At 36.4% G+C, this 12,741-nt stretch overlaps 1 protein-coding gene across 12 annotated transcripts in view; it reads left to right on the plus strand.

The window, feature by feature from the left end:
* Positions 1 to 12,741, plus strand: part of ZC3H13 (zinc finger CCCH-type containing 13) — a 102,523-nt gene that overhangs the window by 27,492 nt on the left and 62,290 nt on the right. For all 12 annotated transcript variants that reach the window (XM_036458968.2, XM_036458970.2, XM_036458977.2 and 9 more), the window contains exon 5: positions 3,126 to 3,234. In XM_036458968.2, the coding sequence (XP_036314861.1) occupies positions 3,126 to 3,234 (109 nt within the window). The remainder of the gene's footprint in view (positions 1 to 3,125; positions 3,235 to 12,741) is intronic.

A 12,741-nucleotide genomic window follows, 5' to 3' on the forward strand; every position in this document is an offset into this window, starting at 1 on the left:
TTGAGCTAACATTTGAAATGACATGATTACTGGTGGAGCTCCAGCTATGGTTGGCTTGCAAAAGCGTTATAATTGTGCATTTATCAAGTTATACAACTTTTTTTTTTTTTTTTTTTTTTTTTTTTTTTTTACTGATCTTAGCCTGCTTAATAAGTGTTATCAAAATAATTTTCTAGTCTGGCCAGTTATTTCTTATAAGGTTATTCAGTGTGATTCAGTGGATTGAGCATTGTCTCATGCACCAAGTGGTCACTGGTTCAATTCCTGGTTATGGCACATGCCCAGGTTGCCGGCTCAATCCCCAGTATGGGTCTTACAGGAGACAACTGATTGGTGTTTCTCCCTCCCTCCTCCTTCCCCCTTACTCTCTAAAATAATTTTCTATATTATGATTTGTGGTGGGATATTGACAAAAATATTAGAATAAAACATATTTCCTAACTTGAAATTTCTCCAAATATTGAAGACTGCATTCAGTCTTTATTACTTACTGAATATATATGGTCTTTGAGAATAGTATCAGAGTTATATTGAAAAACAATAGAGAAGTCATTATATATAAATTGTTTTTAATGAAATTACTTTTCTGGTTCTAAATCTGTTAAATATCTACACTAATAAAAGAAATATGCAAGTAGTTGACCATACCACTATGGCACCCACCAGCCAATCAGGCATGAGTATGCAAATTAACCCAACAAAGATGGTGGGTTAATTTGCATACATGGAGTGGCGGGGCCGAACGCCTGCTATCGGGGGAAGGGGGAGGAGGAGCTACAGAAGCAAAGCGAAGATGGAAGGTGGCGGTGGCCAGAGCAAAGGCCTGGGTCCCGGGTGCTGGAGGAAAACTGGAGCCAGCAGCCAGGGGAAGGAAAGCCTATGCATGAACCTTCATGTAATTGGCCTCTAGTTCTGTTATAATTTCACAGAATATTTACTTTATAGTATAAGCACTACTACTGCTCAGAAACTCCTTTCAAGTAAATTTGTAGTTGGATACAGGATCCTTTAAGTAGACAAAAACCATAACATAGCCCTAGCTGGTTTGGCTCAGTGGATAGAGCGTCAGTCTGCAGACTGAAGGGTCCCAGGTTCGATTCTGGCCAAGGACACATGCCCAGGTTGTGGGCTCGACCCTCAGTAGGGGGCGTGCAGGAGGCAGTCGATCAGTGATTTTCTCTCATCATTGATGTTTCTATCTCTCTATCCCTCTCCCTTCCTCTCTGAAATCAATAAAGAATATTTTAAAAAAGAAAGGTCCTGGGTTGAATTCCACTCAAGGGCACATGCCTGGGTTTCTGGCTCAATCCCCAGTGGAGGGCATGCAGAAGGCAGCCAATCAGTGATTCTTTCTCGTCATTGATGTTTCTATCTCTCCCTCTCCCTCTCTGAAATCAATAAAAATAGATTTTTTAAAACCACAATATATTATTGAAGAATTCGGAGATAATCACCTATAAAAATATTTTTACAATACATACTAATACATGTTTAGAGTGGATTTAATCCACAGAACATTCAAAAGTTATGTGGTATATGGAGTAGTTTCTGATAGCCCATAGAATATATTTTAACAATAATGTTACTTTTGCCGAGACCGGTTTGGCTCAATGGATAGAGCGTCGGCTTGGGGACTGAAGGGTCCCGGGTTCGATTCCGGTCAAGGGCATGTACCTTGGTTGCGGGCATATCCCCAGTAGGGGGTGTGCAAGAGGCAGCTGATCGATGACTCTCACATCGATGTTTCTAACTCTATCTCTCTTCCTCTCTGTACAAAATCAATAAAATAAAATAAAATAAAAAGAAGAATGTTACTTTTTTTCCTCATGTCTCTATAAATAGTGGTTTTTGTTTTGTGTTATGTTTTTGGACCTTTTACCATTTTTTCATGTCTGGTTCAACCAGAAATTTTTACAATTTGTCAGCTTCTGTTGTCTTACCAGCAATCATATGTCATTTCATTGAGCAAGTAGTACAACATGACTACATACCTAAAGATGAAAAATTTACTAGTTTCAGTAATCTAACCACTAAACCGTACACCGAAATCAATACATAATATAAATAAATACATAAATAAATGAAAAAAAAGTTTTCAAGGATAAGTTAATTTGTGTTTTATTTTTTATTTTTTTTAATATATTTTATTGATTTTTTACAGAGAGGAATTGAGATAGAGAGATAGAAACGTCGATGAGAGAGAAACATCAACCAGCTGCCTCTTGCACACCCCCTACCGAGGATGTGCCCGCAACCAAGGTACATGCCCTTGACGAGAATCGAACCTGGGACCCTTCAGTCTGCAGACTGATGCTCTACCACTGAGCCAAACCAGCTTCGGCAATTTGTGTTTTAAGCAGCCAAATTTTATGTCTGATAGTGCCCAAAAGAATTTTTACCCTTTATTGTCCTTTGTGTAAGTGTCTTTCATAGTCAGGATTTAGTGTTTAAAAAAAAGCGATACACTGTCAGTAGGAAGATAATTATATGATATTGGTTACTTTATTTTTTTACCATTTAGTTAATTGTGGTTTGAAGTCTTTCTGTTATGTGACATATGCTTATTAAATTTTATAAGCCAATTACTATTATCCTGTTTTGTCAGTTGGCTGCTATTTCACCTAGAATAAAGTGTAAAACTTTTTTTATACTAGTAAGCACTGATTTCTAACTATTTTGGCTACCATTTTTGTTTTCATCAAAATAGGGCAAGTCTCTTGTTTTTAAAGCATTTGTAATGAGTTTGGATTTATCTTTAGGGTGTGTAGGAAATGCTGTTATGTTAAAGTCACAAACCCTTGTGACTTTACACGCAAAAAAGTATGTAGCACACTATCAACGTTTAAAATAATAGATTTGCTTTGTATATTTTAAAATCTTAGTTACTCCTTACATGTACTACATCGCTGTTCTTTAGTGAAATAGGTATTTATAATGTCTTTTCATTGTGGTGCTACACTAGAACTTGTCATATCCTCTACTTAGTGGATAAGTGGTTATTTGCAAAATAGATTCTTTGTTAAAACAAAAATGAATGAAGTTAGAAATATTTTGTATTACAATAACTATCTCATTCAATTTTTTTAAAAATAACAGTAATTTCTGTGTATTTATGTACTTTTTAGAAAGAATCTTCAAGGGGGAGACATAGAGAAAAGGAAGACATAAAAATCACCAAGGAAAGAACTCCAGAAAGTGAAGAAGAAAATGTAGAGTGGGAGACTAATAGAGATGGTGAGTTTCAAAAATCTTTGTTTATATAGTAGTCAATTTATTGATTATTCACTTTACAGACACTTTTTGTCGTTTGTCGGCTTCAGCCCAGCTGCCCTTCAGTAGATGAGTAGGTTCAAAACACTTTTCAACTGTGATCTCCCTATCTGTAGAAAATGGCATATAATTGAAAAACAAAGGCAGAAAAAGCTGTTCACACTGCATTTTTCAACTTCCCCTTCCTTTTTTTCTTCTTAGAACTTATTGTGCACCATCACAGTCCTTTGGAATTTTATTACATTTGTTGATTTTCTGTTCCTCAACATTAGGGTTAAAAATTAAATCTAAATTTATATTTGTTATTTTTCATAAAATATTAAAAGATTTAAAATTTTTAAAGACCTGGGAAAATTATTTAAAGGTATTGTTGACTTTCATTTTTCAAAAGAGATCCAAATCCAATAATAAGCGTGATCTGGGATTTTTTTCATGAAAAATTAGCAAAATCATCTTTGAGTCATTGACTTAACAAATAAGGATTTACTTTCCGTACCACAAATGTTCACTTTTTTTTTCTTTTTTCTTTCTTTTTTTTTTTTTTTTTTTAATATATTTCATTGACAGAGAGAGGAAGGGAGAGGAATAGAGAGTCAGAAACATCAATGAGAGAGAAACATCTATTAGCTGCCTCCTGCACACCTCCCACTGGGGATGTGCCTGCAAACAAAGTACATGCCTTGACCTAAATCAAACCTGGAATCTTTCACTTTGCAGGCCGAAGCTCTATCCACTGAACCAAATCGGATAGAGCACAAATGTTCACTTTTATGATCTTCTTAGAGATATAGATATAGAGAAAGAGAATTCATTTGTTGAATGTGTTGGGTGTGCTAGGCATTTTAATATAATTTATATAATTTTCTCAATTCAATAGCTTTGCTATTTCTTATACATAACTAAAGAGTTTAAGAACTTAAGCAACTTCTCAGCATAAGCTTAAAACTTAGACCAGGGGTTATAAAATTAAAATTGTGGACCAGGCACCTCTCTGCAAAAAAAAACTTGATTGGAACAAAGCCATACCCATTGGGTTACATATTTTTTGTAGCTGTTTTTGAGCTCCCATGAATGAATTGAATCTTTGTGGAAAGCCAAGAGCCTGCAAGCCTAAAATATTTACGCCTATAATTAAGAACAATCTCTGAAAACTTACCTAGTCTAATACTTGAATTGTACCCTAAATGCTTCTCCAGTAATTTGAATATCAGTACTTTTTAAGGGAATTTATTCCATCTTTGAACAGCATTATCTGTTGAAGAGTGCTTCTAAGAGCAAACAGGAAACTCTCCTATGATTAGTTCATTGGGATTTCATAAGCCAAACTAATATCGCTTATAAAATATAGTGTGTATCCTCCAAAATGTATACATACTTTAACAACTGATAGCTCAATTTTGAAAATGAAATGTATTTTAATAAACACTTCCTTTGTAATTATTCAAAATGTATGAATAAATTTTGGGGAGACACCCTGTAGTTGTAAAGGCAGCTATAATGTTCCATTGTGTTTTACCAATCTGTATATATAAAGAGGTAATATGCAAGTTAGGCCGGGTCGCTGCAACATCACAACCAGCTCAGGAGGAGGGGCTCCAAGGGAATAACACAGGGTGGCCCACACCCAGCCCTGGAGCCGGATAGAACAACATCCAGGGGGGCTGGAGTGGAGACACAAACCCGCAGGAGGACCAGGCCAAGCCAAGCTGTCTGGCAGTCCCAGGGCAAAGAGGCCAAGCTACGCCGCCTGGCGGTCCTGGGCAAAGAAGCTGCTCCGCTGACCAGCCTGGGCTAAGGACCTGTTCAGCGCATTGCACTAAGTCCAGGACCTCTTTCCTGCAGCCACAGGAAGTTTCCCTCTCCCCAGAGCTAGAAGCACCAGCTCAGGTCCACCCATCAGCCCTGTCCTGACTGTGTGGGTAAGTTCCTGCAGGCTGGGGTTTGATCCCCACCCATTAACAGTAGGAGACCAGTGCCTTTGTCATTGCTGTGTGTCTGGGTTTTAATAGGACAAATGCCCGGTAGTCCCGGGGGAAGAAGCTACCCGGCGGTCTTTGGCAAAAAAGCCGCCCATTTCCCGGGCGCAGCTTAGCAAAATCTTTCAGGAGGAGAATTGTCAAGGCTTCCCCAAATTCCCTCAGCCCCTACCCACCCCTCTGTAAAGGCAAAGAACAAATGAGGCCTCTTAAATAAAAGTCAGAGGTCTCCAGCAACGTGGGCCTATCTCATCACTGTCATTTGGACTGGATGGCATTTGAGTATTTGCACCATGTCAGAGAAACAAGTCATGATCTCTGCCCTTAACTAATTCATAATCTTATTAGAGCATGAAGTCTAATCATGATCTCTGCCCTTAACTAATTCATAATCTTATTAGAGCAAGTGGGTGATAAAAGCCCAGTAATGACATCAGAATGTAAGGCAACAATAGAGAGAGGAACAGAGGTAATTGCTAGGGTGATTTTCCAACAATTAGTACAAAGAGTATGTGCTGTGAATTAAATTTTTTTAAAAAAGTGTGAATGTAGCTGCTTCATGAGTATGGCATCCCTTCCTATTTTAAAGGAAGCTGAGTTCCATGTCAACTGTGTATTATGTTATGAGTTCTGAGACACAGGACAAGGGAGGCCCTAAGTGTACTATGCTTTGATATTTGAGTCATTCTTTATTGTTCAATGTTATTTATTTCTGTAAACCTCAGTTTTGTAGTAAATTATTAGAATAATACATCTTGCTATAAAATATTACTAGATCAAATGATCAGGTCACATTTTCTATAAATGAACACAATCTCTGGTATGCTAAAGTGATAGGTTATTATAGAAATAGTGAGACCTAAAGGCTTGATTACAAGTGAGGCTTCCTATAACAACCCACATTTATTGCTTAAAAAAAAAAAAAAAAAAAAAAAAAAAAAAAGCAGGGAGCCAACTATAAACCGAACCAAATATAAGCCCTTGAAAGGCAAATGTAAATTGGATAAGCTTCACTATTACAAGAGCAACAAGAAAAAATTCAGACGCAAGAATGAGAAACACATTGCATCAACTCTTAAGTTGCTGCTAAAGAAAAAGAATGGTATACTATGAAAACAATATAGATTGTAAAGAAATTTGTTCAAAAAGAATTTCCTAGAGTATGTGGTATTTCAATTAATTTTTTTTTTTTTTAATGTGAAGAGTTTAGCTAGATAAGAAAAAGCGTAGGGATCCCCAATTGCAGAGGGTGCAGGCTGGGCTGAGACCCCACTGCATGCACGAATATTGTTGAAAATAAAATATTGGAAACTTTGACTCTTCAAAATTAGATATCTAACTTTTCTGGAATAATACGGAATTAACTCAACATACCCAACATTCTTTTATTATTATTATTATTTGTTTTGGGATTTAAATTTTTCTGAAATTTCTTAAAAACTTCCTATCTTTTTATTTTTTATTTTTTAATATTTTATTGATTTTATACAGAGAGGAAGGGAGAGAGATAGAGAGTTAGAAACATCGATGAGAGAGTCATCGATCAGCTGCCTCTTGTACACCCCCTACCGGGGATATGCCCGCAACCAAGGTACATGCCCTTGACCGGAATCGAACCCGGGACCCTTCAGTCCCCAAGCCGACGCTCTATCCATTGAGCCAAACCGGTCCCGGCAAAAAACTTCCTATCTTTAAAAGTAAGTTTCTCTATTACAATAATGCATACATTTTATTGAAAATTTAAAAGGTACAGAAGAACTTGTCATTTTTCTCCATGTTTTCATAGTACCTATTTCAGAAACTTATCCTTAAAAATTTCTAATCCCTTTATTTGTCCTGCTTGATGTTTACTGCACAAAACTGAGAGAACTTTTCATCCACAAGCTCCCTCAACTTCCTGCCAGTAAACACTATAAACCACTTTTTTACGTACACCTAAACTTTATTTCCCTTTTGTTCTGTGTTGGGTTGCAGGAAGAGACTGAACATAAACTGTGTACCTATAGATGAGGTTAATGGTGGGTGTGGAAAGGTCAGAGGGTGAGGTGGGAACCTGGTATAGGGGAGCAATGGAGGGGGGAAAAAAATGAGGAACATTTGTAATAATAGGAACAATAACAATTCATTTAAAATTTAAAAAAACAAAAACAAAAAAAGAAGCATGAGCACCCCAATTCCACCAAGCATGTGAGAAGTCCATAGGTAGTGGAGAGGTCCTGGAAGACAACATGCAATGTGGAAATGGAAAGACACCAAGGTGGCAGATGTGAGTGAAGAAAAAGACCATCTTGGAAGTTGAATCCTTACCATCTACCCCAGCTGATGTTTCATAGATCAGAAACAGCACCAAAAGACAAAGCTTTCTGGGATTTCTGATCCACAGAAGTTGGGGAGGCAGAGATATAATGGTGGTTCTATACCACTAAATTTTGACATGTATTGTTATATTTCTGTCCAAAATAGGGATTTTGTTAAATTTCTGTCATTTAGTAATCCAGTAAATAAAGTTCTTCATCCACCTCTATAATACTATTTAAAAAAAAAAAAAAAAAGATGACTACTTTTATGGTGATTTCACTTACAAAGTATTCACATGGCTATTTATGTTTTCTCTTGATTGAAACCTGCACATTTTGAAAATAGTGTGACTTTATGATTTACAGTTATCTGGTTGAAAAAACATTGAATCATGGATTTATACAGTCATGCCTGTCCCCAGATAGTGACACTGAACTGGTTTATAGACTTATCATTCCTTCTGCATTTTCAAAAGTGAATAGCAATTTTAGCTAAGTGTAAGAGAAATTGGTCTGTACTGGTATGTCTAAAAACATACATTCTTTTTAAGGATCCCCCCATATTAGAAATTGAATATGAGAAATTTTTAAAATATTTACTCATTAATTCATTTTATAATAACAGTAATAAACCCAACATAAAATTATATGGAAAATAACTGTGCTTTGCAAAACAAAAATAAAATTTGTGAGGTGGTGGCATGTTTTACATGTTTTTCCAAATATTTTTTAATGTCCAGTAAGGAAGCCAGAAGAGGTAAACTCTGTGATTGCCTTTTCTTATGACCACATTAGCACTATCGCTAAATTATCGAACAGTCAGTCTGGATAACCATCTGAAGACTAGGTGAATAGTAGTTCTATAACTAAAGTTATAAAGTAGCCATGTCAAGACTGGTAGCGGAACAGAGAAGCAAAATGGGTTGGCCTCACACCCCAGAAGTAATTGAGAATTGGGAGGAATATCTCATTTGCAGAGGGATCCTGTACATGCACCACAACATGCTCTTTCAGCAGTGGGCAGCCAGACTTGATCAAGTGATCAGCTACAGTCTTTTCTTCAAAACTCTTAGAAGTCCATAGGCACCAGGCAGGCAGCAACTGTGACCTGTCCCTCTTACTGAGTGGCCCTAGGGTTGGCCCTGGTACCAAATCTGAATCTGTATTAATCTGTTGAACACTACTCGCCCCATTCTGCTCTTTCCGAGACACTGCCTCACCCAACTTGTGTATAGCCCGCAACTCTTTCAGTGACTGAGCCTTATGGACAGCTGGCAGCTGGCCTCAGGGTATTCTGTACATTTTATCTGGCCCCAAGCCTGTAACTGGTACCACCAGCCTTGATTTTAGCATCATGGCCTCTCCCACATGCCTCCAGGCCCAGCACTGGCAGCAGCCAACTATACATCACTTTGTATGTTCTACCAGGTAACCCCAGATTATCATAGGGTGCAGCTGACTTTGGCCTACACCAGAAACTTACCCAAAAGGTCCAGAACCAATACACCTTTTAGCTTATTTGAGACCATAACAGAGTATCACCCAATTAACTCCTCTAGTAGCACACACAACAGGTGGTCTTAGCAGGCACCAGAGCCCTTTTGGGGTGAATCTGTTCCGTGGGAAGAGCCACTACAAAGCAGTTTGTACTGTGTGGTTGTGGTTAGTCCTCACAGCCAGATAACCTATCAGTCAACGCTATTCCCTGATGTGCCAAAAGCAATCAAGGCTCAACTACAGTAGGGGGGCACATGACAATTCACACAAGGGATTGAGCATCTGACTCAGGTGATCAGGGTGACTGCACCATTGGGCCTTTTGGGTCACTTAAATCATAAGACCATCCTGCCAAGGCTGGGAGACATAGCACATCTACCTAGTACATAGAAGCAAACACAGAGAGGGAGCCAAAATGAGGACACAAAGAAATATGCCCTAAATAAAAGAACGAGAAATCCCCAGAAAAATAATTATATGGAATGGAAGAAACCAAATACCAGATGCAGAGTTAAAAACAATAGTTAAAAGTCTGCTCAGAGACTTTAGGGGAAGAATGGATATCTCAGTGTAAATTCAGAGATAGTAAGCATTTAAAAGAACATAGAAACCATAAAAAAAGGACCACTCAGAAATGAAGAATATAGTAACTGAATTGAAAACTACTCTAGAAGAAATCCAGTAGATAAGATGAAGAGGGGATCGAATCAGCAATTTGGAAGACAAGATAGCAGAAAACACCGAAATGGATCATCAAAAAGCAAAAAGAATTTTTTTAAATGAGGATAATTTAAAGGACCTCTGGAATAACACCAAGCATAACAACTTTCACATCACGGGTCCCAGAAGGATAAGAGAGAGCAAGGAATTGAGAACCTGTTTGAAGAAATAATGACTGAACATTTCCCTAACCTGGCAAAAGGAATGTACATATTCAATAATCCCATTAATTGCTACAAGGGAGCTTTCATATGACTGTCAGCTTTATTCTCAACAAAAACTTCACAGTCTAGAATGGTTGGCATGAAATATTTAAAGTGAAGAAATGTAAGGACCTACAATCAAGACTACTCTACCTAGCAAGGCTATCATTAAAAATTAAAGGAGAGATAAAGAACTTTCCAGACAAGAAAAAGCTTAAAGGAGTTAGTTACCACCAAACCAGTATTACAAGAAATGTTAAAGGGACTTCTTGTAGAATAAGAACAAGAAGCAAAAGGAGGGGGAGGGAAGGAGGAAGAGGAGTCAGAAGTACAAATAATAAAAGGGCAATAACTACATACCTTTTAGTAATCATTTTAAATGTAAGTGGATTAAATGTTCCAATCAAAAGATATAAGGTAGCTGAATAGAAAACACCACTCATACATTAGAGACCAATTTCAGATTGATAGACACAGACTGAAAGTAAAAGGATGGAAAAGGATTATTTCATGCAAATGGAAACAAAAAAATATCTGGGGTAGCATAACACATAAACTTTTATGAAACAACATAGGAGCACCTAACTATAAAGCAAAAATGGATGAACATAAAGGGAGAGGTTGACAATAACGCAGTCATAGTAGGGGACTTAGCACCCCAATGACATTATCTAGACTGAAAATCAATAAGGAAACAACAGCCTTCAAAAACACATTGGAATACATGCTTAAAGCATTTCACCCCAAAAGCAACAGAATATACATTGTTTTTAAGTGTACCTGGAACATTCTTTCACATTAGACCACATAGTAGTCCAAAAAAAAAAGCCCAATAAATTTAAGAAGATTGAAATCATATCAAGCATTTTGTGGTAGGTTTTTTACCACAATGCCATGAAACTAGTATCAATTACAAGAAAAAAAAACAAAACTGAAAAATAAATACATAGAGACATACTTATGGTCATTCGATATATGAAATGATGTTCAGTGTTACTAATTATTAGAGAAATGCAAATTAACACAATGAGATATCACACCTATCAGAATAAATAAATTAAGTGTTGTCAAGGATGTGGAGAAAAGGGAGCCCTCGTCCACTGTTGGTGGGATTGCAAATTGGTGCAGCCCCTATAGAAAACATGGAGATTCCTTAGTAACTAAAAATAGAAATACCTTATGACCCAGCAAATCCACTTCTGGGGTATCAAGCCAAAGAAGTCCAAAACATAATTTGAAATGATATATGCATCCCTATATTTATTGCAGCATTATTTACAATAGCCAATATATGGAAGCAACCTAAATGCCTGTCAATAAATGACTGGATAAAGATGATGTGGTAAATATATACAATGTAATAATAAGTCAGACAAATACATGATTTCATTTTTTGTGCAATCTAAAAAAAATGAACAAGCAAACCAGAAACTGGCTGATAGATATGGAGAACATACTGATTATTGCTAGATGGGTGGGGCTTTGGGAAATCTGAAAAAGGTGAACAGATTAAGAAGTGTAAATTGACAATTATAAAATAGCCCTTGGAATATAATGTCAATAAGAAACAATAGTCAGTAATATTGTAATAATTATGTATGATGCCAGGTTGCTACTACTAGGCCAATGTTTCCCAAACTTTTGACATAGGCATACCCCTTCTATAATTTTCGTAACGCTGAGTACCCCTCGTATTCATGAGAACGTAGAATTAGGCACAGCTAAGCACAGTGCAGTGCATATCCCCACCAAACTCCGGTGCAATGCGTACCCCCACCAAACTCTTCCCGTACCCCTGGGGGTACGAGTACCACACTTTGGAAAACACTGTACTAGGCTTACCAGGTTATCACTTCATATGTTCTAGAAATGTCTATGAAATCATTATGTTTTAAACGAGAAAAAGAATATAATCAAATTACCTAGAAATAAAAGACAAAAAGAAATACTTAAATATATACCAGGTGTACTGGTTAAATAATGAGATTTTTTTTCAATAGATGGAGCTACACATATGTTGATATATATATATATATATATATATATATATATATATATATATATATGATTTGATAGTTATGCTCTTTTGTTGTATTGACAGCAAGCTTTAAAACTTCATTATGTCAAATTTTCTGAAGGTGCCTACTTTGTATCCCATTTCTTATGGACTAGAAAGGCATCTTTCTTTTGATTATAAAAATATGCATGAAATAAAAATAGTTTCTGATTAAAGATTCAACTTCTCTTTTAGCAAATTGCATTAGCTGTAGTACATACATTGTCTTTAACATGTCTTTTAACTGTTCAGGCCTACTTCCTTGGTTGGGTGGTTGGGAATGAAGTCTCAAAGCCAGCTTCTCAGTTCTTACATGTATTCTATATTGGTGATACCTCCACACAGTAGCTTTTTGATGGGCACAGTATTATTGTTAATACTCTTTGTTTTATCCTTAGTATTTGGTTATAAAATTTCATCTGTCTATTAATAATTTAAGAATATAATCAAACCATGTATTTCAAACCTATTATTTACTGATCTATGTCAATGGGAAGTAAAATAGTAACTAGATAGATCCATTTTTAATTTAATTCACCACCTCTAATTATTTTACCTAGTAAATGTTATATGCCACTTAATGATTGTTTTGTGACTGATAAATATGAGTTAGTCTAGTTTATATATTTACAGATAAGTTGTCATATTCTAATATAACATGAGTAATCAAGTTTAATCACACAGATAACAGATATATAACCAGTGCACCTGGTTTTCTACAC

This window comes from Pipistrellus kuhlii, unplaced genomic scaffold (genome assembly GCF_014108245.1).
Source record: "Pipistrellus kuhlii isolate mPipKuh1 unplaced genomic scaffold, mPipKuh1.p scaffold_m20_p_3, whole genome shotgun sequence".
Taxonomy (NCBI): Eukaryota; Metazoa; Chordata; class Mammalia; order Chiroptera; family Vespertilionidae; genus Pipistrellus; species Pipistrellus kuhlii.